This window comes from Lampetra planeri, chromosome 21, assembly GCF_965212315.1.
Source record: "Lampetra planeri chromosome 21, kcLamPlan1.2.h2, whole genome shotgun sequence".
Lineage (NCBI taxonomy): Eukaryota > Metazoa > Chordata > Hyperoartia > Petromyzontiformes > Petromyzontidae > Lampetra > Lampetra planeri.
In genome coordinates, this window is record NC_136127.1 from 646799 (window position 1) to 673043 (window position 26245).

Consider the following 26245-nt stretch of genomic DNA (forward strand, 5'->3'; position numbering starts at 1 on the left):
GAATATGTAAAAATATAATGTACAGGATTGTAAACTCTAAGAATATACTTACAGTGACATGGCATCCTAATTATTATCCACACAATGCGTGGCTCCATTGACTCTCCAACCCCCTCAAGCAGGCGAATCGTCATCCCACACCGCTTCTTCTGCTTGTCATACGGCTGCTGATGTAGATGCAAAGCAACAACTACAATTTTACATTGAGGTGGTCAAGCCAGAGAACCGCGTCAGGAGTAGAGTAGTGTATCGCTCTTCTTGGTTCTTTCGGTAAAGTCACGTAGAAGGGAAATAATAAAATAATAAAAATAAAACATAATAAAACAATTCTCACGACGTTTCGGCCACAACGCAAGCAGCCGTCCTACATGTCTCGGACCGCATCCGTGAACATAAAGCAGACCTGAAACACGGTAGGACAAACACCTCAGCCGTGGCAGATCACTGTTACAATTCAGTGGGCTCACGTGACATTGACTTCTCCAAGACAGATGTTCTCTGCAAGCCATCTAGCTACCATGAGAGATTCGTTCATGAGGCGATCCACATATACAAACACAGACAATTTCAACCGAGAAGATGGATTCTGGCTCAGCAATCATTGGAAGGACGTAATAAACCATTTCGGATCTTAACTGATTGTGTTCACGTTTACGGTGACTTTCAGACCGCAGTCCACTCACTGGCATTGACTATATATCTTTTATTCTCCGCAGGGAATGAATTCTTTGCTCCGCTGCAAGTCTCCTACCAACACTCTCCCATTGACATATTTCGTTGCTTCCTTTTAGTACCTTTCACGCGACAGTCAATGGTATAGTGTATAGCAGATTGTATAATAATAAATAGTATAAAAGTGTAATGTTTAATACAATGTATAAGGTAATGAATAGTATCGTAATTGTATAGTGAATATACAGCAGTGTGGTATACAGTAGGGTGGGTAGAATAATACATAGTGTAATATTACAATGTATAGTCTATACGCATTTTAGTTGCTGCAGCTCTATACTATTAACATTCCTTCCCTTTATTAATGCTAACCCTACTCCCTCCCTTTGATGCTGCTAAGCCTGCATAATGCACGGGCATATATTATGACTTTGAAACGCCCCGCCCACCTCCTACGCATTCCACAAGTAATGACTAATCCCATATCTGCATTTCCCATAAATATGCTAAATTCCTCTTGATATGCAAATTATTTTGTCAAGGCACTCTTCCCCCTCCAACCCAGCTTAAATATACGCTCCAAGCCTGGTGGTGTTTCATTCAGACGCTGTCTTTCCGACAGACCTGTTCTTCACCTGAGGACGGCTGCTTGCGTTGTGGCCGGAACGTCGTGAGAATTATTTTATTATGTTTTATTTTTATTATTTTATTATTTCCCTTCTACGTGACTTTACCGAAAGAACCAAGAAGATGAATCCCTGCAGTCACGAAAGCTTTAAATCGAAATTTAGTGTATCGCTGTGATGTCTCCTTCGTACTGGTAGATTTGGAATTGTGTCGTTATTTGATGTTTCGGTCTGTTCTGGATGACCACAGTCGCACAATACCGGATGTATTTATTTATTTATTTTAGATGTGTACATCAGGTATCCTTATCTCCTGCCATGGTTTGTGCGAATGCGGTTTATTGTGGATAATGAGGTTTGTGGAAGATCAAACCCCAGGGATCTTTGCGTTGAGGTCTTTCACAAGCTGTCTGTTTGAGTTTTTTTGAACTCAATTCAGCTCTCCAAGCTCTGTGGGAGCACATCTTCCTGAGTCCCAAGAACATCGTTGGTGGCAGCGTTTGCAAACTGGAGATAATGTCCGCTGAAATGTCACCATGATCTTGCCAAATCACCGGTGGATAATGTCCTCCCCCCCCCCCACGACACGTTGGTTGTAGTGGTTGTTTGGTTGTGGTGGTTGTTTGGTTTTGGTGGGGGGTGGTTGTGGTGGTTGTTTCGTGGTTGTTTCGTGGTTGTTTGGTGGTGGTGATGGTTGTTTTGTTGTGGTTGTTTGGGTGGTGGTTGTTTGGGTGGTGGTTGTTTGGGTATGGTAGTGGTTGTTTGGTTGTGGTGGTGGTTGTTTGGTTGTGGTTGTTTGATTCTAGATTTGAAGCTTTCGTGACTGCAAGGAATCATCTTCTTAGGTTTTTTCGGTAAAGTCACGTAGAAAGTAAAATAAAAACAAAAATCACGACGTTTCGGAGGCAACACAAGTCTCCGTCATCAGGTGGGACCGTCACAGCCAGATTAGCTGTATCAAGTGAGGCAATGATTCATAGTCTGATGAGCTCCCCCCTCCCTCTCCCTCCCCCCTCAACTCGCTTTTAAGGGATTACATCTTGAATCATTGCCTCACTTGATACAGCTAATCTGGCTGTGACGGTCCCACCTGATGACGGAGACTTGTGTTGCCTCCGAAACGTCGTGATTTTTGTTTTTATTTTATTTTACTTTCTACGTGACTTTACCGAAAAAACCTAAGAAGATGTGGTTGTTTGGTTGTGGTGGTGGAGGCGGTTTGGTTGTGGTGGTGGAGGCTGTTTGGTTGTGGTGGTGGAGGCTCTTTGGTTGTGGTGGTGGAGGCTGTTTGGTTGTGGTGGTGGAGGTTGTTTGGTTGTGGTGGTGTAGGTTGTTTGGTTGTGGTGGTGGAGGTTGTTTGGTTGTGGTGGTGGAGGTTGTTTGGTTGTGGTGGTAGTGTAGGTTTTTTTGGTTGTGGTGGTTGTTTGGTGGTGGTTGTTTGGTTGTGGTGGTGGAGGTTGTTTGGTTGTTGTGGTGGAGGCGGTTTGGTTGTGGTGGTGGAGGTTGTTTGGTTGTGGTGGTGGAGGTTGTTTGGTTGTGGTGGTAGTGTAGGTTTTTTTGGTTGTGGTGGTTGTTTGGTGGTGGTTGTTTGGTTGTGGTGGTTGTGTGGTGGTTGTGGTGGTGGTTGTTTGACCACTCTTCGTTGGCGCAGTAGTCCCGTATTTTCCCCCATATAGCCTGCATACGCATAAAATCTGCCGACGCATATACCCCGCAAAAATAGCGTTTTGTGTAAAACAAATTTCAGATAGGCTGCACCTCCATATACCCCGCATGCCTTCATATCTTTAACGTCGTTACCGCAGCTTAATTCCATCATAGTAATACAAAGTTTACATTTGTAATTCATTCCACTATCAATTGTTAACATTAAAATCATAACGTGCACAAAGAAAACAAACTAACCGGAAACGAGTGAACAGTATATATATAACAAAAGTAAATATCCAATAAATAGTAACACATAACTGGTAGATAAGTAAGTACAGTTTTAGCACTGGTAGATTGCGCACTGCGCAGATAATAGCGGCACTACGGTAACGCCATTGCCTTCTGGCAATAAAGCCATTGGAAGTTTGAAACAAAGCTCATGTTCGCGACTGTATAGTGCTCGGCTAATAGCAGCGGCCTAAGGGACTTGGCAATTATGATTCCACGTTGAGGAGACACTTGTTAAGGCCCTTCCCATTGTGCAATCCATAGCCTCAGCTGAAACTTTCACACCCCCCTACAGCCACTGAAGTATTACGGTAAACAAAGTGCACCCACTTAAAACATTGTCGTTTCATTGTAGAAACAATTTGAATAATTTAAAACGCGATACCATGTGCAATTTTAGTGTGAGTGGTTTATTCAGCAGTGATTTAGTCAAAGGTAAGTGTTGCATAGTGGATAGTCCTACCATGAAAAAATTAAACGAGTTATGACATGTCACACGTGTAAAATATTTTTGGGATAGCCCGCACCTCCATATACCCCGCAGGGTCTTGTTTGTAAAAAGTGGTATACCCCACGGATTATATGCGGGAAAATACGGTAATCACAGGTGGTGTATCGGCCAGTCATCTCAATCAGTTAACCCATGGCACTTTTGCCTGTCCTGTGACCTACCAGCGGGCGTTCGACACTTCACGTGGCCTTAAAGTGCTCGTAGCTTGGCACAAGTGCTGTGGTGACGTCACTGCCACTTCGTGGTGGATGGCAGTTATTGTTGTTGTGGCCACGCTTGCCTATGTAATGTAGTAACTCGGCGGGAGACGACTTCACGGGTAGCACACTCTTTTATTCACCAACTTCGTTACACAGGTGACTAACACCCACTGTAGTTACTCGGGTGACTAACACCCACTTGGTTACTCGGGTGACTAACACCCACTTGGTTACTCGGGTGACTAACACCCACTTAGTTACTCGGGTGACTAACACCCACTTAGTTACACGGGTGGCTAACACCAGCCTACCCCACACGGTTCTCCTGGCTACACCAACACGGGCTCTTACGCCCCGTAGCCTCTCGGAACACACCCAGCCGGGGTGTCCCTCTCGACTCTGGGTCCCACAGTCCCGACCCACATGGGCGTCGGACCACGGGTCCCACAGTCTCGCCTCCGAGCCACACAGGGCCCCGGTCCTGACAAGGACAGCGGGACTAGGGGTCTCAGGGCACTACCTCTTCAACTCCGTCTTCGATCTTCAACTGGTTAACAACAACCCCGAGTGCTCTCGCGCGTCCCCCTTTATGCACCTCCTGCGGACGTCGCTGAGAGCACCCCTCCCATTTGACCAATCACTGGGCGCTGGCTACGATCCTCTTTTCCCACCTCGTGTCAGCGCGCCTCACCACCCACGCCGCGCCGCCCCGTAATCTCTCACTCCCGGCGCGCGCGTCCACACCACGCCCACATCGCGTGCCCAACCCCGCACCCCGTGCCGCCCCGTGATCCATCACTGTCGGCGCACGTCAACACCACCACTACACCTACGCCTGTCAGGACGGGTCGGTGCTGATATCGCTGCCTATAGGGTCGCCACCTGTCTGGGCTTGACCCCGAAAATCCGGAATTTACGTCTTTGTACTGAGATCTTGGGGGTGTTGTCTTGAAGTTTGATAGAATTCTGCACGATTGATAGGCCTAGGCTCACTGAGAAATACGTCGAGGTTTTGGTCTGTGCAAGAGGGTAGCAACCTGATTTGTCCCTGATGCGAATTGTAGCAGGGAATCAATCTCTGGTTTCCACATACCCTATCTCACTTCATGTATCTCAGTATCATCTAACATTACTATTATTACACTTATTAACCCAGGAAATCCTCACCGTATCTCAACACTTTCCAGAGGGCCCTGCCAAGTTTCCACACTAGGGACGGTATTGCTGTGAATAATCCCGTTTGTATAATTTGCAGGGTTTTTTAGCTTTGGGATGTTTGGCCATTTTCAGTTGTGTTGGGTTTTTTTAGCTATGAGAGGAGAAAACTGGCGAACCCCTGGGAAACCCACGCAGAACAGGGGGAGCACAAACAAACTCCACACGGAAAGATGCCCAAGTCGGGAATCTCACCCAGGGCCTTCTTGCTGTCAGGCAGGCAGCGCCAGTGTTAAATAATAAATCCTCTGTGGCGCAAGTCAGCTCAGGCAGATTGTGTTTAGACTGATCGTGATGCAATTACAATTAAGTTACAGAAGCATGAAACAGACATAGGGTGACTATTGCACGAGTATGTAAACAGACAAATATATACGGGTCAACCTGTTCCTGTTGCAAAAATGTCTGCAAGTTGCAGGGTGGGTCCCATTCATCGCTGAATCTCAGAACGTGTAAGCTGTTAGCGTTAATTTAATTTAGAGGGGAATAGCACCGCTGCTTTCAAAGATGTTTTACTCACTGCAGAGGACCGCAGTGATATGACCACCACTCCGATAGCTAGCGACAAAACTGTGCCACTCCCTCCCGCATGGCCTTGTGGGAGCCTCATTACCGATAAAGTTATTTTATTCTCGTTTTTCTTTCGGATTCCTTTTCATAATGCTATCGGAATGGAATTGGAAGAAAAACTAATGACGTTTCCAGACGTCGACAGAGCAAGAAAGGGTGAAATGCAATATCAGGTTTAAGTTTGAAAGAATCGACAGCTTAGCTCATTTCTTTGTTCAGATTTTTCAGCAGATGTGTACTGCTGTCACCGGGGCGGCTACACATATGTAAGCATTTCAATTTGTACGGAATTTCAAAGATGTCAAAGCATGCTTTGCTTATTATAAGTCTGATGTAAAGAGCCGCCCCGGTGATTGTAGCTTTCCTGGGTGACAATTCAACTCGAGGATGGATTATCTCTCTCCCTCGTTGTGGTGAGAAAGCAGCAGCGTCTGAACGGCTGTGGGGTCAAGCGAAAAACACAACCACCGTGTAATCGGTATTGGACCAAATACAGCAGTGCTAAATAATTACCATGAAAATAGTTGAATGCATATTACACACAGCAGCGGCAACATCGCCACCTACTGCAAAAACTTGACATGATCCTCGTGAAAAAGTGTTTTTTAAATTCTTTCATGGGCCAACAAGTAAAATAAATATGAGCCCCAAACATAATTCTTGTTACCTAACACAATTCGTGAGTGGTGTGTGAGCTTTATATCATAATGGACATTAGTTGATCGATTCGTTGCTACACCCCTAATTCTAAGATGAGGACGGAACAGTTTGGTGATGGTTCTATCAAGGTGGCATTTTAAAGTTGGTTCCACAATGGCAGAAGTGCGTCAGTGTGTTCCTGGAATTATGTGACGAGAAGTGACAGTACAAGGATCTGCCGATAACCATTTTCTGCCAATAACCATATTGAATCTAACATGCTCAGTAGTTGTTCGCTCAGAGGCCCACAGACGAATGGGGAAGGCAGCCATATCTGCTACCAATTATTGCCCAAGTTGTGTGCTCCTCTATTTGGATGTTTGCCTAACTCCATTGAGTGTTTACACATGAGCTGTGTCAGTTACAGTGCCTATCTGTCTCTGTCAACACACAGACATTTAGTACAGGACTCGTATATACAGGTTTAAAAAATATTATCAAAATACATACTCTTTGGTTCTTTCGGTAAAGTAACGTAGGTAGAAACAAACAACCAGTTAAGGCATTACCTGGTTGATAACATCCTTCCAATGATTGTGCAATTTATATCCATCTTCTCGGTTGAAGTTTTGTCTGTTTATATATCTGGATGGCTTCATGAACAAACCTTTGATAGTAGCCTGAAGGTTTGTAGAGTACCTTGGTCTCGGAAAAAACAATATCATGCGAGCCCACAGCGTTATAACAATAGTCAGCTACAGCAGAGGTATTGGTTCTGCTATGTTTCAGATCTGCCTTGTGTTCGCGAACACGGTCCGAGACATGTCGTTTCGTTTTCCCAATGTAACTGCTACCGCAGGTACAACTCAGCTTGTTGACTCCAGGGTATTGCATGTCAGGAATGACCTCCTTCACAGATGGGATTAGATCACGGATTTTGTGTACTGTATTGAATTGTGCTTGGATCTTGTATTTGTTAAAGATTTTGGATTTTTTTTTGGTAACACCTGCTATGTATGGTAAAGTGATAGTTTTGATTGGTTTCTCAGGAGATTGTTTCTCCATGGTTGGAGAAACAGCTTTGCGAATAATGCGGTCCGAGTACCCATTCATCTTGAGGGCCTGGTGTTCCAGTTCACTGGCTAGGTGGTATTGGTCGGAGATGCAGTGGGCCCTATGGTGTAGTGTTTTGATGAGGGAATTCTTCTGGGCCGGATGGTAGTGGGAATCAGGTTTTAGATAGGATATGTGTGGGTGGCTTTCCTGTGGACAGTGTCCCAACGAGCTGTCAGGCCTCTTCTCAAACAGAACATCCAGGAATGGTAGCTTACCATCCTTCTCCACTTCCAAATCAAGATTATGAAAATAATATAATGAACTATTGATATCTGTCTTGTAACGCGTTAGTCTTTTGGAGGAGATATCTAATACAGTAGATAATTAATTATCTGGCGGCTTCGGGGGGGAAGGTGGCACCGAATTTTCAAAAATGCCGGATAATCACGAATCATGATTTAAAATGTGTTTGCGCATTATGTTTGTAGGTATTATGTGTATGGTTTTTTGTGTTTTAAATGTGTTTACGCTATGAAATTGGCGTAAATAAAAATACAAATAGACAAAAATAAATATCCTTATGTAAAAAGTTACTGTATTTACTGTACCGTACTTTCCACTCCAATCTCGAAGACTCGGCATGGGGTGGTGTACGTATTACTACTACGCTCTTGTTTCAACACAACCACGTGTTTGAAGATCGCCGGACCGATGCAGTCTTTGGAGAAGTTTTGCTGGTTTCGCCGGATCGGCCCGGGACCGCCGGATAATGTTGGAAGCCAGATAATCTCGCGCCAGATAATCGATGCTCAGCTGTATGTGACTAACTTACTGTAGTACTGCAGAACAATTGTGGATACTGTTACCACCATTATACTGGCATGGTATTTCTACTTGTCACTGTTGAGAATAGCATGCCTGTGGGTTTAGTTTTTTTACTCCATTCGTATTTTTGATTTGTTTTATTTTACAGGTAGAGGAGTCGAAGGTTCTGGCCTGAAAGCTCTCAACAGTCCGAGACGCTGACAGATCGATACGCACACATAGTGGTACGCACACACACACGCACAGCAGTACGCACACACACAGGGTGGTACGCACATGCACACAGACTGGTGCGCACACACCAGTACACGCACACACACAGTGGTACACGCACACACACAGAGCGGTACACACATACACAGTGGCACACACACAGAGCGGTGCACACACAGAGCGGTACACACACACACAGAGCGGTGCACACACACACAGAGCGGTGCACACACACACAGAGCGGTGCACACACACACAGAGCGGTGCACACACACACAGAGCGGTGCACACATACAAAGTGGTATACACATACACTGGTGCAGACACAGAGCGGTACACACACAGAGCGGTACACACACACACAGAGCGGTACACACACACAGAACGGTGCACACACAGCGGTGCACACACAGAGTGGTACACACACAGAGCGGTGTACACACAGAGAGCAGTACACACACACACACAGTGGTACGCGCACAGAGAGCGATACGCACACAGAGCGGTAGGCACACAGAGCGGTACACACACAGAGCAGTACACACACAGAGCGGTACACACACAGAGCGGTGCACACACACACAGAGCGGTGCACACACACACAGAGCGGTGCACACACACAGAGCGGTGCACACACACACAGAGCGGTGCACACACACACAGAGCGGTGCACACACACACAGAGCGGTGCACACACACACAGAGCGGTGCACACACACACAGAGCGGTACACACACACACAGAACGGTGCACACACAGCGGTGCACACACAGAGTGGTACACACACAGAGCGGTGTACACAGAGAGCAGTACACACACACACAGTGGTACGCGCACAGAGAGCGATACGCACACACACAGAGCGGTAGGCACACACAGAGCGGCAGGCGCGCGCGCTGAGCGGCAGGCGCGCGCGCTGAGCGGCAGGCACGCGCGCTGAGCGGCAGGCGCGCGCGCTGAGCGGTATGCAGTGATACAGAGCGGTATGCACACACACACACAGCGGTACGCAGTCACATGGAGCAGTCGGACGAGGAGCTGGAGCACCCAGCCGAGGAGGACAGTGACCACGATGATGCTGAAGATCTGGACAAGATGTTTGGGAACTGGCTGGGAGAGCTCGACACGCTCACCAAGGTGATGCAATTCCGGTCATCCACACTCTCACATACTCCCTTTGTTATGAATCCACCTAAACTCGAGGCCAGATGGTCCCACCTTATACAAGACCTGAAGTAAGTTAGCAGGATGGAGGGTTGGGAGACAGGGACTGAGGAAAAGGTGCGTAACCACTGCAGATTAGACAAGAGCCGGATTCAGAGGGGTCGAAAGATAAAATGCTGGTTTAGGTCACCTCTTATGTTTTTCTTATCTTTGGCAGCTGTATTTCGCTTTTATCCCTCTTTACCCTTGCTTAAAAAAGTCACCCGTGCCCCTTTCCGTGGGACCCTGGTATGGTTTGGGGTAGCGAGCACCCGTTCCCCATCTTTGTATCCCCAGCTTTTTATAACCGGTTTCGCTTATGTTGATGGTGTGTACTTGCGTCACAACGTGACGTAATGGGCCCACGCATTAATACAAATAACTAAATAGTAAATAAACCACCTATAGCAAAACTTTTGTTTATTTTTCCAGGTGTAAGGCCCACTGAGGTGTGTAGCTCGTTTTCAGAAGCGACCTGGCTATCACAAATGATAGCTCAATGAAGTAGCTTATCGCGTGGATATTTATAGCAGGCAAATACTCAAAAACGCATAAAGTTGATTCTAAATGTGGAGGTAAATCTGAAGGACCTGGATAAAAATCCACGCAACCACAGGGAGAGTGAGAGAGACACACAAACTCCAAATATGCAGCAGGTGTCAGTGTTAGGATGGAACCCACCGTGTAGCATTACACCTATAACGAGGGTATAATCAGTCACCCTTTTTTCAAGTGCCGTGCTTATTTTTTTTATTTCCGAGACGTTGACCCCGTGCCTTGTTTGGTTTTTCAGGACTTGGACACGAACAAGGCGCCTGTGGCCAAACTTGCGAAGAATGAATCCAACTTGGCTAACTTCCGATACAGATTTTCAATGCATAACCTCCACGGTAAGTGCTGGTTTGGTATTGTGAATTCTGCAGGTCCGCTTTCACAGAGCACTCGCGGAATGGCTGTGTGAATTGTCTAGCAAAGGACTTATCGATTTTTTTCTTTCACGCCAAATCTTTCAGCATTGACTCAACGAGCGTTACTGCTGTAATGTAAAGCACAAATTCGGCCCCATGTTTGGGGTGCTGCACCCAGCTCCTAACTCACTGCACTCGATAGAATTGAACATTGAGCAGTAAAGGTGATTGATGATGCAGCACTCACTGATTCACTCCACTCACTCGCCTACTGGTGGTCAGTCATCTCCTCGTTACTCTTCTATCACTACTACCATGGTTACTGTTTCCGTCAACTTCATTCCTCCACCGATATCGATGACTTTGCCTACTGGACTGCCTGTTGCATTTCATCCACACTTTTCAAGCACAAACACACTTAGCCGCTCCCTCGCTCACACATTCACTCACTCACCTACTCAACCCTTCAACCCACTCACCCACTCTACCCCTCAACACTCACCCACTCTACCCCTCAACACTCACCCACTCTACCCCTCAACACTCACCCACTCTACCCTCCAACACACTCACCCACTCTACCCTCCAACACACTCACCCACTCTACCCCTCAACACTCACCCACTCTACCCTCCAACACACTCACCCACTCTACCCTCCAACACACTCACCCACTCTACCCTCCAACACACTCACCCACTCAACCCTTCAACACACTCACCCACTCTACCCCTCAACACTCACCCACTCTACCACTCAACACTCACCCACTCTACCCTCCAACACACTCACCCACTCTACCCTTCAACACACTCACCCACTCTACCCCTCAACACTCACCCACTCTACCATCCAACACACTCACCCACTCTACCCTCCAACACACTCACCCACTAAACCCTTCAACACACTCACCCACTCTACCCTCCAACACACTCACCCACTCAACCCTTCAACACACTCACTCACTCTACCCTCCAACAACCTCACCCACTCTACCCTCCAACACAATCACCCACTCTACCCCTCAACAGTCACCCACTCAACACTTCAACACACTCACCCACTCTACCCTCCAACACACTCACCCACTCACCCACTCAACCCTTCAACACACTCACCCACTCTACCCCTCAACACTCACCCACTCTACTCTTCAACACACTCACCCACTCTACCCTCCAACACACTCACCCACTCTACCCTCCAACACACTCACCAACTCTACCCCTCAACACTCACCCACTCAACCTTTCAACACACTCACCCACTCAACCCTGGTGTGCTCCACTCGTAACTAATTGGTATGTTTTTTTTATGGGACAAACCTTACTTTTTTGCTCTGTCGGGTAGTGGTGGGTTCAATGATGCATTGAGATTTACACGATCTAAACCCAAACTCCCTCTGAAGAATAGCTTGGAACGTTTGTTTTCTTGACAACTTCCGTTTTTTGGCTGTGTAGCATTGAGCAGGCAGTGTGACACACATAGGCACCGCCAATCATAAGTCATAGCACTGGTTGTGAAAAAAAATCTACGTGTTTTAAAAACACAGATCCGTGTTGACGCACCCCCCTTGTGTGTCCTCTCCAGAGGCGTTGAACCAGGGAGAGGAAGTGGACCTCGACGCTCTGATGGCTGACCTGTGCTCCATGGGCCAGGAGCTGGAGAACATCACCAAAGAGCCCTCGCAGCCTGCTGCTGCTCCTAAGCCTCCTGCGGCGCCGGAGCCGGTCAGGGCTATCCCTGCACCCGTAGCAGCGGGTGTGCGGGTCAAGCCGGCTTCGGCGAAGTCTCACGCCAAGGTCAACGCCTGCGACCAAGCACAGCTATCGCTGGAGGAGTTGACGGCGCAGCTGGAGCAGGCTTCCCTCAGCATCGAGGAGGCCGCTGCGTCCGTAGCTGCCCAGCCGGCGGTTATACACCCTCCTCAGCAGCAGCCTGCCCCCACGGACAGAGTCGCCCAGGAGTCCAAATCGGGCGACGTCAGCTCCGACTCGACATCGTCTCGCTCCAGCCTCGCCTCGCTTGCATCCAGCCAGGACTCGGAGCGGTCGCGCTCACGCGAGTCCGACCTCTCCCAGCAGGCCTCCATGACGACGCCCGTCAATGAGGTAATGGCGCAACGTCGCACAGCAGCGTGGCGCGTTGGCCCCCTCCCAGCGCGACACATCGGCTCCCTCCCAGCGTGATGCGTCGGCCGCCTCCCAGTATGACGCGTCGGCGCCCTCCCGCTTCCTCGGTGCCGTACTCAAGATGCTGGGTGCAATACCAAGCAAATACGTCCCATCTCTAATCGCTGTGGTTTGGCTGTGAGGATTGTTTTCCAACTTGCCTGTGGGTGCGCCGTAATGATCGTAATTGGTGCATCGTTAAACCGCTTGTGCACGTGACTGTTAAATTGGTTTGGCTGCGTCTGATGGCTCAAACTGTGCTTGACGAGACATGGCCGAACCCATAATTTTTTTTAATCGCTTAAAATGTGTTTACTTGTTGCCATTTTCCTCATCAACAGCTGCAATGTTCAAAACGTTGATGTGTTTTATTGAGCTGGGGACTGGGAGAGGAACAGCTGTTGTTAACCACCAACAATCACACCATCTCAGAGGACATTCAGATGAACCGAGTTGCACAATCCAATGCGGCATCATAAGGTGATGGTTAACGTTGGGGAAGAAAGCTCTGTCTACGTAGAGAAGGGAAGAATGGGTGCCAGGCAAATTACTGACCTTTGTATAAATGCATCAACAAGGAAGTCCCCAGATTAACAATCAGGTCCAGACACAGATATTGCATCATAATCAGAATCTTTATTTAGACTGGAGCGATGCTTTGCCTATATGCTCATCAGGTAAGTGCAGCATGATCATTGGTGAGCCTAAACAGTATAGCATTGGATATTGGTAGCATCAAACACTGTGGATAAACTCTGGTAAGAATATGATGATGGAGAAATTGCACTCTTGGTTAAGTGGCCAGAGAGATGAGCAGGATCAAGTCAGAAGTCTTCTTCTCATTCGAAAGAGAAGGCAGAAGGGTGTTTCCAAATTTCTAGAATTTTAGTCAGGATGTGGTTTGGGCCTTGTGATGCGGAAGTAGTTGAAGCCTGTGCCCCCAACAAATGCTTCAGAAGAGGATGCTGAGCGGTGTCTTTCGTGATCGTGACCAACCAAATAAATCTCGGGCGCTGCCACTTGTGCAGCAATGTGTATCTCATGTGGGGTCTTAAGCCATAATGTTGCTGTGATTGTTCTTACTTCTGTTGTAGGTTCTGCTGGGTGCTGGTTCTCAACCTTGTTTGCTTGCATGCTCCAAGTGTTGAAGCCCCTCTGCATTCTTAGTTAAATTATAACAATGACATCATTGCATTGGTTATCAAAATGGTTTATTTTCCCCATTTCTACCGAGCATCACCAAGAGCAAGAGCAATATTTATTATTGAGCTGCCACATGGCCTAGTGTAAGGGCAATCACCGTTGCAGACGTTCATGGTGTTACAATCCTGTTAAATACTACAGTGAATATTGACCATAATGCACCCCAGCTGGTTCACAGTGGACGTTAACGATCTTGCGACGTTCCATTGTGTGCTGGCGTCATGACTCAAATTTTCCAGAGTAAAAAAAAACCCTGCTAATTACTTAATTGAAATGTACACAGGAGTGTGTACGTATGTACATTCAACTTCTTTTGCAGATCACACGTAGCCAACCATCCTAATCAAGGTGTGAACATTTGGCAGGACCCTCTTGAAAAGGAATCGTGAAACTTAGTGAGGCTTTCTTGGGTAAACAACAATAATAAACAATAAATAAATATTCACCCTTGCTATTTTGCTGGTGTTACCGTGAAGCGACGTCACCTCAGTTAAACGGTGTCACTTGGTGTAACACGTCAAGAGCCGGCCGGGTGGTGGTGGTGCTAGTGGTTGGTGGTGGTGGTTGGTGGTGGTTGGTGGTGGTGCTGGTGGTAGTGCTGATGGTGGTGGTGGGTTGAGAATGCTGTTGCGCGTGGACTGGGCACCCTGCATGCCGTGGCTGATAACGTGTGAAGCCTCTTTGCCCATTGTGCACCCCTTCGCTTCGCCTTCTCTTCCTCTCGTGTTTCGCGCACACCCAAGCACCCGTATCTGGATAGGAGGACCTCAGTGCTTGTGCGAAACCTGGCGGGAAAACCCAACCACTTGCTGACACAGGTGACTGCTGATCCCAGTTGCGCCCCCCATTGGTGTTGCATGATCCTGCCACTCGCCCACCACCTCTATGTCTATGCTTTACTAACTTTCCTTTACAAAAAAGTATTAACAAATGCCAACACGAACACGATTGTATACTTGCACATGCTCTGTCTTGTCACCGCTTCGTGACATGCACTCAATGGCCCTGTTCAATTGCTGCATTTGTGTGTAGAGATTTTTGATTCATTCGTGCAGTCCGCTGGTCTGGATGAAACAAAAACATGAATAATGCTAAAACATTTTAATCCAGATAATATATCTATGTATTGTTTACCTATGTACGGTATTGTTTATCTGGATTATTTGTTTGTTTTTATCCAGGGCAGCAGATAGTGGATTTTTGATTTACTAAGCAAATAATAAAAATGCCTGGAGCATAAAATTAGTTCATATTATAAGGTTGCACTCATTATACCACACAAAGTACTTGCTACAAATGAACCACAACACCTTTCTAATTTCGTCAAGGAGCATAAACCCTCGTGCAAACTTCGATCATCCTCGCAGCAGCTTTTGGCTAATCATCGAACAAAGATGTCTACTGCATCGCTCGCTTTCAGATGCACTTCTGCAGCCGTCTGAAACGCTCTTCCGATATTAGGAAGCCACTGGAGCTATGCACTATTAAATCTAAATTGAAAATTAATTTCTTTAGAATATTATTTTTGTGTTTAGTTTGTTGCCCTTCCCCCATACCTCCGATTAGCACGGTTGGCTATGTATGGTGTGAAAGTAGTTCAACATACATTCAGTTTGGACATTTCGTGCGCTGTGGCTTAACTCATTCGTGCGGCTATTAATGAAAATGATCGAACGAAAACTTAAATATACTGTAAGAAGTTTGGAGATATCTAAAGAGAACACATGGCATAGAGAGCATCCGCAGGTTAATGACATCCAAACTTAATTAAAAGGTAAGTGGGTTTGGCAGGACACTGCCCTAGAAGGGATGATGGCCAATGGCCAAGCATTATGTCGCCAGTGAGGAGATGGAGTGCTGAAATCTCATCATGTAAGTGTGTACAATGCCCAAGTATCCTTAGCACAATGGTTTCCGCACCATTTTGGCTAATATTCTTCAATGTAAAATATTGGTGAAAATACATTTTGTGAGAAATGTACATGTAAACATTGGACACTATATTTGAAATGCACAAACCTGTTGTTTTGGGGTAGTCTCATGGCCTAGCGGGAGCACATTTGCTGCTTTTTGCAGATGTTCAGAGGTGCATTGCAGTGGTTGCCCTGTTCATTACTGCAGGTGTATCAACCATAACATGCACGCCATCTGTTTTCACACAGGGATATTAAATATACCACATTAAATATATCCCATAATGTAATTTGTGAAGAGTAGGCCATTGTGTGCCTGTGTCATGGTCTAAATTTGACAAATATTTATTTTTTATCTATGGGACCTTTTTTGGGAGTATCAAAAATGTTGCAAAATAGTAATAAGTTTGACCCCTTTCTGGCAATACAACAGGTGTTAAGAGGTTCAAACACCAAATAGATTCCTTTTGCAAGGTATCAAGTCTGCAGTAACCACATGTACTTGTGGCAAAAAAATACTTTCTAAACAACTCATTTGGGTGTTACAGCGGCTACTCTACTTACGAACATTCGACTTGTGAACTTTCAGAGATACGCGCAAACCTGTCCGTATGTCCAATTGCCTGTTCGGATCAAGAGTCATAAATTCAACCGCTGCGCAATAGATGGCGGTGGTGGCATCTACATCTGCAGAACATGAAGAACCATTGGCATCTTCATATACAGGAGAGTACACAACTTTTAAAGCCATTCCCCATGTTTAGTGTACACGCCTACAGCATGTTTAGAATTGACAAATCGACTTAAGAAAAGACCAGGAATCTTAACTCGTTCGTAAGTAGAGGAGTCCCTGTACACAGCAACTATCGCCCCCTATTGGCAGTCCATGGAGCTTGGACATTGTTAGTGCCAGTTTCTGGCTGCCTACCCATTTGTACTTTCCCATGCCTCTTGTTAGAAAGCTGAGCACGTCAAAACGTGTTCAGCGTTGTGAGATTGTAACTTCCATGTTGTAAATATATAACTCATTGCATTGCCATTTCATTGCAACATTCCAAAAGCCAATCAAAGTTGGCAAGTTTAATTATATCTTGTAGGTTATAATGGGAGTTGATCATCCAAAACAAAAGTAAGCTCTCTACACTGCTGCCACTTGTAAATACATGGGCAAGACCTCTGTGAGTGCGGCTGTTCACTCAAAACCAAAATAAAACTGCCAATGGAATCTTATTATTTTTTGGTTCATCCTCTTGGACGTGTTTTCCCTCGTTTAGCTGCCATTCTGTCTCCAGCCTTGTCCATTGGCCATTATTTTAGTGACGTGTCCTGTCCATGCACACTTCTTAGAAGTCCACGTAACGAGTTTGTTCTCTGATCTATGAGTTCTGTCTCTCGGTGCAGTTCCCAACTTGCACATTTCCATACTTGTTTGTGTACTTTTCACTTTTGTTTGTCATTGGCCAGGTTCTGTCCCAGGTGTCATAGTCACCAATATGCACAGATTGACAACTTTTATCATAATAAACATTGTCGTGTTGCTTTTCATTATCAAATAAATGTTTCTAAATAATTTTAACCAGCTCGCACCCATATCACCTTTCATCAATTTGCTATTGGTCCATCTTCAGTAATAACCCATGATGCGTTCTCTGTTATGAAGATTATTACAAAACTATGAATGGTCGTATCTACGCTGTTGCATTGATGGAAGGCTGCGAGCATTCGTATGTATGTTGAACTTCTTTCATACAATATGTAGCCAACCGTTCTTATTGGAGGTGCGGGGGAAGGACAACAAAAACAACATGCAAAAACAACAAATGATTAAATTCTTATACATATACTTAAACTTCTAAGACTTTGTTAACAGACCCCTTCCTGGTTGACTAACGTTGTCACAGAAGGGAAGTTGCCTAGTGTAAACGAATGTGGTATGGGATTGTCCTCTTTTGTAGGAGGAACAGGAAGCCAAACTCAAAGCTGAGAAGATCAAAATGGCTCTAGAGAAAATCAAGGAGGCTCAAATAAAAAAGGTATGCGTGTGCTTACAATTTGATAGTGGTGTGCTTACATGCTAACAGTGGATTGTCATAGTGGAGTGTGCGCACATTGGCCTATTATATATCTGAGGCTTCATGGTGGAGAACGGTCTCTGAAGATGATATTTCGACATCCAGGCTCCTACCCACTGGTCACTTGGCTAATGTTAACAATTAGTAATGCCCGTGAGGGTCACAGTAGGTAATTAATAGAGTATTGGGGGTGAGCACTGTGTCCCCCTCTGCGATCTTCCCATAAGCCTCGCTCTGTTTGCTGCACTTTATTGCGGGCCACATTCAAGAGTTTTAGCAGCCAGCTGAAAGTAAAAGTTAGTGTTATTTTCATGCACTTGGATATAATCTAATTTAACTTATATTTACAGAGCGCCTTCACTCAAAGTGCTCGACATAACTTAGAAAACGATGGCAGAATGGAAAGATGTGGTTGACAGGGGTGTACTTGGGTTGAGGAATGAGTGCAGCGATAGAGGGGTACTTGGGGATCATGAAATTTTAGGGGAGGGACGGGAAGAAGTGGAGGGGCGAGAGGAGGGCAAAGGAAGAGAATGGACAATTGAGAAGAGGTGATGCTTTAAGAGAGGTTGAGAAGGACTGCTTAATGGACAAGAGGAAGTTGATTCTGGTGGAGGGGTGCAAAGACTGAGAACCAAAAACGGGATTGGGTACAGGGAGATAGAGGGACAGAGAGCGACAGAGAGATGTCTATGAACGAAGAGGACGAGAAGGGACATATAAGGAGATCAGAGTGGCGGGATGATGATGTGGGGCTTAGCCATGAATCGATTGTAAGAAAAGTGTCAGGGATTTGTAAAGACAGCGTTGTAGTGAATGAGAAGCCGGGGGAGTTGAAGCAGGAGAGGCGAGGCGTGATAATTAAAGAGAAGATTGAAAATGAATCTTGCAGAAGCATTTCTCAATTTTTTGGAGGGGAGTGAGGGTAAAGGCAGGGTGACCAAACATAAGAGTATTACAATCATAGTCCAGACAGTTAAAGATCAGAGAATGAACCAGAAGTTTGGCAGCAGAAATTAAAACCAGAGGGCGGATGTTCCTCCTGTTGAATAGATGAACGTGGCAGATGCAAGTAGCGGTGGAGATGTGGGTATGTAAACTGTGGGAAAGGTCAAAGGTGATGTCAACGTCGAGAGCAGAGGAATGGGGAGTGAGAAAGAAAGTAGGGAAGGAGATGGGTTGGTGGGGGAGGAGGAGAGTGAGAGGCAAGAAAGAGAATGATTGATGCTTTGGAAGGATTGGGACGATAGAGTGTTGCGCTATGCAGGATTGGATGGCAGCCAGATGGGATGTGATAGGAGAGGAAAAGTCATGGATAAATTAAGGAAAGAAGAAAATTGTGGTATCAGCATATAAATGACGAGGAAAGCGGAAAGAGGATATAACAGATTTAAGAGACAAACTATGCAGATAATAGAAGGGACACAGAACAAAACCCGGCAGAACACCGGACACTGAGATGGGAGTGAGCGGAAACGGAGTGATTTCAGGGGACTGAGGATGTGCGAGCGGGAAGGTGAGACTTGAGCCAAGAGAGGGTTTCCAGAAATGCCGAGGTAGAAGAGTGGAAATAAGAGTGGGTGCTACAGAAGGGAGATGTTAACTTCCTCGCCTGGTATGCAGGGGGTCGTGGATTTGATCCTGACCCTGATGCCTGTATATTTGGAGTTTGCACGTTTTCCCCATGGTCATGTGGATTTTTCTCCAGATCCTTTGGTTTTTCCCTTGACGTTTAGAAACATATATGTAGAATTATTTGGCTACTATAATTTTCCACGTAATGAGGGACTTCGTTAAGCGAACATTTGTGACCAAGTCACTTCGGAAACAGAGCTACAGTGAGGGAAAAAGTATTTGATCCCCTGCTGATTTTGTACGTTTGCCCACTGACAAAGAAATGATCAGTCTATACTTTTAATGGTAGGTTTATTTGAACAGTGAGAGACAGAATAACAACAAAATCCAGAAAAACGCATGTCAAAAATGTTATAAATTGATTAGCATTTTAACCATGGAAATAAGTATTTGACCCACTCTCAATCAGAAAGATTTCTGGCTCCCAGGTGTCTTTTATACAGGTAACGAGCTGAGATTAGGAGCACACTCTTAAAGGGAGTGCTCCTAATCTTAGTTTGTTACCTGTATAAAAGACATCTGTTCACAGAAGCAATCAATCAATCAGATTCCAAACTCTCCACCATGGCCAAGACCAAAGAGCTCCAAGGATGTCAGGGACAAGATTGTAGACCTACACAAGGCTGAAATGGGCTACAAGACCATCGCCAAGCAGCTTGGTGAGAAGGTGACAACAGTTGGTGTGATTATTCGCTAATGGAAGAAACACAAAAGAACTGTCAATCTCCCTCGGCCTGGGGCTCCATGCAAGATCTCACCTTGTGGAGTTGCAATGATCATGAGAACGGTGACGAATCAGCCCAGAACTACACGGGAGGATCTTGTCAATGATCTCAAGGCAGCTGGGACCATAGTCACCAAGAAAACAGTTGGTAACACACTACGCCGTGAAGGACTGAAATCCTTTAGCGCCTGCAAGGACCCCCTGCTCAAGAAAGCACATATACATGCCCGTCTGAAGTTTGCCAATGAACATCTGAATGATTCAGAAGACAACTGACCTCTGTGATTGCCAACAAGGGTTTTTCCACCAAGTACTAAGTCATGTTTTGCAGAGGGGTCAAATACTAATTTCCCTCATTAAAATGCAAATCAATTTATTACATTTTTGACATGCGTTTTTTTGGATTTTTTTGTTATTCTGTCTCTCACTTCAAATAAACCTACCATTAAAATTATAGACTGATCATTTCTTTGTCAGTGGGCAAACGTACAAAATCAGCAGGGGATCAAATACTTTTTTCCCTCACTGTACATAGCTCAGTAGACCTTACCTGGTAACAAAAAATAGTTTAGTTTTAGAGTGGGGTGATCAACAGTGTCAAAGGTGGAGGAAAGGTCCAGAATAATGATGCATGGGAGAAAATAATTTGCAAGATGGTTCTGTACATTGAGAAGGGCTGTTTTAGTGGAATAAAAAAGGGTGGAAACCAGACTGAAATTGAGGATATAGGGAATGTGAAGACATGTGGTGGGAGAGCCGGTTATGAACAAGGCGTTCAAGAATTGTTGCGAAGTAAGTCAAAGAAATAGGGTAATAGTTGCCAGGAATATTGGGGTCAAGGGAAGGTTTTACTGGTAGGAACGAAGTGAACCAGCCTACAATAGATTATATCGTCCGTCTGTCCGTCCGTGTAGCAACATCGCCCCCTACTGCAAACACTTGGCATGACCCTACAAAAACCTTTAGACTCAATGATGCTTTCCTGGCTAAACAAGTGTAACATTCCCTTATAATTCCCTCATAGCTTTTAATTAAAACATTTAAATTATAGAGGTTTTCCTGGCTAAACAAGTGTAACATTCCCTTATAATTCCCTGAGATAGCTTTTAATTAAAACTTTTAAATTAAAATTTAACTCGGCGGCCTAAAGCCTCGAACTACGCCTCAAACTCTCCCTTCGTATCGTACCCCCGCGTGTGTGCAAGGGAGTTAATGTTTTACAATGTTACATTCCCTGATGCTTTTAAATAGAAACATTTAAATTTAAAGCTTTTACATAAATAATTAAAACATTTAAATTAAAAATTAACTCACAGTGGCCTAAAGCCTACAGCTAGGCCTAAAGCCTAGAACTAGGCCTCAAACTCTCCCTTCGTATCGTACCCTCGCGTGTGTGAAAGGGAGTTAATGTTTAACAATGTTACATTCCCTGATGTTTTTAAATAGAAACATTTACATTTAAAGCTTTTACATAAATAATTAAAACATTTAAATTAAAAATTAACTCACAGTGGCCTAAAGCCTACAGCTAGGCCTAAAGCCTAGAACTAGGCCTCAAACTCTCCCTTCGTATCGTCCGATTAGGTGTAGCAACATCGCCCCCTACTGCAAACACTTGGCAGGACCCTACAAAAACCTTTAGACTCAGTGGGGCTTTCCTGGCTAAACAAGTGTAATAATACATTATGTTTATATTCTTTGGTTATTCGTTCCTACCAGCCCACTCCGCAGGGTCCTGTTTTGAGAAGAAAAATAACGGCAGATTTTAAGTTGGAGGAGGAAGACACCACTGGAGAGGGGGAAATTGAAGAGGGACACGAGGTAGGGAAGGATACGGGGAGGAAGAAAGGAAGAAGGGAGGCAGGAATGGGCTTAAGGGGTGAAGAGATAGGGGGTGAGTTTTGTAAATGGCTGTGGAGAGCTCCGATGAATATGTCGGGGTGGACGTGGAGAGAGAGGGGGTGCAGTGATGCGAGGAGAGGAAAGTGAAGAAGATGGAGCAGTGATAGGCAGAATGGACGACTGAATGTGCTCAACCTTAGAGGAGAAATGGTGGGGGGAAGGCCAGAGCAGAAGAGAGCATTGGGTATTGGGAGGAAACGATCCGGTAGAATCAGAGGGATGGTGCAAGTTGTTGATGGTGGCAAAGAGTTGATGATGGGCAAGGCAGAAAGGACATTGTGCAGTGTTGCAGATTCAAGATCTGCAAAAAATTTAGAAAACAGGTTTGCTGCGAGGGTCTGGGCTGAGTGTGGGAGGCTTTCCAGCAGCGCTCGGCTTTGAGGGGGGCAGAAATCCATGAATAGAGGGCCACGGGGGGGGGGGGGGTAAGTGGGGAACGCAGAGCAGCGAGGGGTTCTGGGAGAGGAAGGGAGAGTCAACGCAAGAGTAGAAGTGGCAGCGTCATCGTGAAGAGAGGAATAGTCTGTGGGAAGGAAGGCTTAGGACTGAAAGGAGATTAGCCAGGAAGGATTGAGAGCACGGAGACTGCGGCAGTGGAAGAAGGGTGGGGGGAGGGGCAGATAGAGGTGGAAGGGATGCGTGTCATCTGAAAATGTGTGGAGGTTAACCCTGTGTTTCTCTACACCTCTGTTCTAAATCTGTTTGTTTCTATCTGGCATACATGTGTGATTGTGACGCTGCATGTTCCGTCTCTTGCTGTTTGCGTGTGTTGGCAGCTGGTGGTTCGCATTCATTTAACGGATAGCAGCTCAAAGACGATGATGGTGGATGAACGTCAGACAGTGCGGCAAGTCCTCGACAGCCTGGCGGAGAAGTCCCACACGGACGGCAGTCCGGACTGGTCCCTGGTCGAAGTCATTCCAGAATTACACATGGGTACACAGCACTCACCGATTCACAACTCTGATCACTCTCTCACAGATGGTCAGTTTCCTCTTTATCACTCATGTATCGGTACTACCATGGTTACTGTTCCTGTGATATTCTCACTCATTCATTCGTTCCACCCACTGACTGTTTAATCTCATGCAAACTGTGTTTAATCCCCCTGACGCTCACGACGCACAATTCCCCTGGCGCTCACGACGCACAATCCACCTGGCACTCACGACGCACAATCCACCTGCCACTTGCTGCCTTGACCCACCTCATTTGCTTGCATTTTAACATCCAAAGTTAAACTGTACTTTACGCTTTGGACTCATTTCCGGCACTAACACACTTGCAGGCGTTTCCCCCACGCATTATTATGGGTCTAAAATGCTCACAAAAGCACACGGAACTAAGGCAGAGCAAGAGAGACTGAGGTGGAGTAATAATGACGGTGGGCGGGGCGTGTTTTCTTAAAAACTGGCGAGCTCTGCGTGGCTCTTGAGCTTATACCGTGATAACATTGGATAATACATTCTTAAAAGAAAGAAAAAATCGACGTAAAAAATGTAATCGTGACCATGATAATCTAATCGTGGGGGGAGTGGGGTGCGCTTTGGCTCAGAGCGTATGTCGCTCTCATTGACTGACCAAATGTAAACAAAGATCTGTTTGATACGTAGGCTTTCGCGACCAGTATTTTTAATTAAAAATGTTGGGTTATATCGACACGTGTAAGAACCCGTGACCACTAGACACAGCCAATTAGTAATGTTTGTCACATAAACAAAACGTGACAATTATTTACTAGTTCAGCACACCGGTGTTTTGGAGAGTTAACCCACAACATTTACAATTTTAGTACGACATTTCGCTTGTAATTACATCCAGCATCATCGGGAGATTTTGCCAGACTTAAGCATAAGCCTCCATGGTACTCCAAGAAACAGCTGAAAGCCTGTCCATTGTGGGATATACACAGGGATATTGCAATGCCCGTATTGTTTACAAATGTCTTCAGCTATGTGGCGATACTCTAAATATAACAATAGTATTCATCATAGAAAGATAGATAAAGTTGTGCGCTTACCAACGTAATGGAACGTTTGTCCCTGCGACTTGTTGATTGTGATAGTGTATGTGGGGAAAATGGGAAATTGTCATCGTCGCAAAACAAATGGCAAAGTCGGGTCGGTGGGGGCCAAGTCGATTCTGGGAATCAACACCGAACCGCCTCATTCTCTCTCTTAAGCGTTCATCATATTCATCATAGACATATAGAGAAAGTTGTTTATATATAACTATCATTTTACATCTGGAAGACTTAATTGAAAACGACATTTCGTGTGAATTTTCTCTCGTCGTTAAGTAGTTGTCCTTGCTGGCGGTTCGGTTTGATGCGGACTTTCACCTGTTTGGGATTGCGGGATCGAGATAAGGTGACATAGAGCTGCTGGCCGTGTGAGAAGACCGCCGTCTGCAGATCGATTCCAATGTAATCGAACGTCTGTCCCTGCGCCTCCGTCGTTCATGCACGGGCGCGTAGGTTTGCAGCGCCCCCTGCATGAAAACGACGGGAAGTGCAGCGTTCATCATATTCATCACAGATATAGTTGGGCGTTTATTTGATTAATTGCAAGACATTCCCAAAAATATATTTGGAGTCGATGATAAAACAATGCGTACATAGGCACCCACAAATACATGCACACAAATAACGTTACCAGTACGTTCTGTGTTGCATCGATAATGAGCCAGATATTTCACTTATCAGTGCAAACTGAGGTGGCTGTAACTGTCTGTGGCCAACAGAAGTAAATTGCGTGACAACCATTTGAAATGAGCAGCTTATCAAATAATTTACTCTTAGCTTCACAATACATTGGTATGACCAAAAACGTTGCTGCTACCGGGTGGTACTGATTTCCGCTGTGGCTCCTTGGACTGCTGTGCTGCTTTGCAGAGCGCTTTTTTGAAGACAGCGAGAATCTGGTGGAGAACCTGCTGAACTGGACACGGGACAGCCCCAATATGCTCATGTTTGTGGCACGCAAGGAAAAGTACGCCATCTTTAAAAACCCGCAGGTAAGGCGCACGCATTAGGTACCGATGGCACACACATGCATTGTGCCCAAAGAGAGTCGGTGAATCTTCACACCTTGTGCTGGTTCAGTGTGAACATGAATGTATCCTGTTGATCTATTATATGGCAGAAATATGCTGATGATACACAATTGTACATCGCAGTGAAGTCAAAGTTAGATATGGAGAGCCTCGGTAACCTCAAAGATCACATGCAAGCGGTGCATGTGTGGTTTGCACGAAACGAAATGCTGCGCTCAGGCAAAAACATTTGTGGGAGTATCAGGTATAGCGGTCACTGACTCCAGGATTCAGTTTTCTACTCCTCTCAAGAGCCTCGGCACCATACTCTACCAGAATGTCGTTTGATCACCACGTGCAAAATATAGTTAGGTCCTGCAAATTTCTTATCGGAACTTCACAACACATTCGATCACGATTGAATCATGGCATAGACAACACGGTGGTGTGTAGCGTAGTATCGACAAGGCTCGGTTATTGTCACGACTCTACGGGACGTCTAGCAAAACATTACCAAGCTGTAGCATGTATAAAAAATTTTGGCACGTGTTGTGATGGTAGTGCTCATCGAGCTGCATTGGCTTCCGGTTGCTGAACAAATACATTATGAGATCGCACTCATTACACACAAAGTGCTTGCCACAAATGAACCACACTACCTTGCTGATCTCGTCAAGGAGCATAAACCATCACTCGAACTCCGGTAATGCTCGCAGCAGCTTTTGGATAACCATAAAAAAAGATGGTTACTGCATCGCTCGCTTTCAGATGCACTTCTGCCGCTGTCTGGAACGCTCTTTTTTCCCGATATTAGGAAGCCACTGGAGCTATGCACTTTTAAATCTACATTGAAAACTCATTTATTTAGAACTGCTTTTTGCGTGGAGTTTGTTGTCCTTCCCCTGCACCTCCAATGAGCACATTTGGCTACGTACGGTGCGAAAGAAGGTCACCATTCGTACATATACATACATCTGTCTGTGCACACGAAATTATTTTTTTAGTCATTTCAT

The 26245-nt window shown here is 45.5% G+C and overlaps 1 protein-coding gene across 2 annotated transcripts in view; it reads left to right on the forward strand.

Moving 5' to 3' along the window:
* The window catches only part of LOC144724496 (uncharacterized), a 101907-nt gene that overhangs the window by 23262 nt on the left and 52400 nt on the right, over positions 1–26245 (forward strand). The window contains exons 2-9 of one of the 2 annotated variants that reach the window (XM_078603693.1): positions 8401–8476; positions 9469–9602; positions 10462–10558; positions 12170–12690; positions 14697–14771; positions 17822–17899; positions 22976–23135; positions 25093–25214. In XM_078603693.1, the coding sequence (XP_078459819.1) occupies positions 9483–9602; positions 10462–10558; positions 12170–12690; positions 14697–14771; positions 17822–17899; positions 22976–23135; positions 25093–25214 (1173 nt within the window). In that variant the 5' untranslated portion in view covers positions 8401–8476; positions 9469–9482. The remainder of the gene's footprint in view (positions 1–8400; positions 8477–9468; positions 9603–10461; positions 10559–12169; positions 12691–14696; positions 14772–17821; positions 17900–22975; positions 23136–25092; positions 25215–26245) is intronic. The other variant, XM_078603694.1, reaches the window with a different exon arrangement.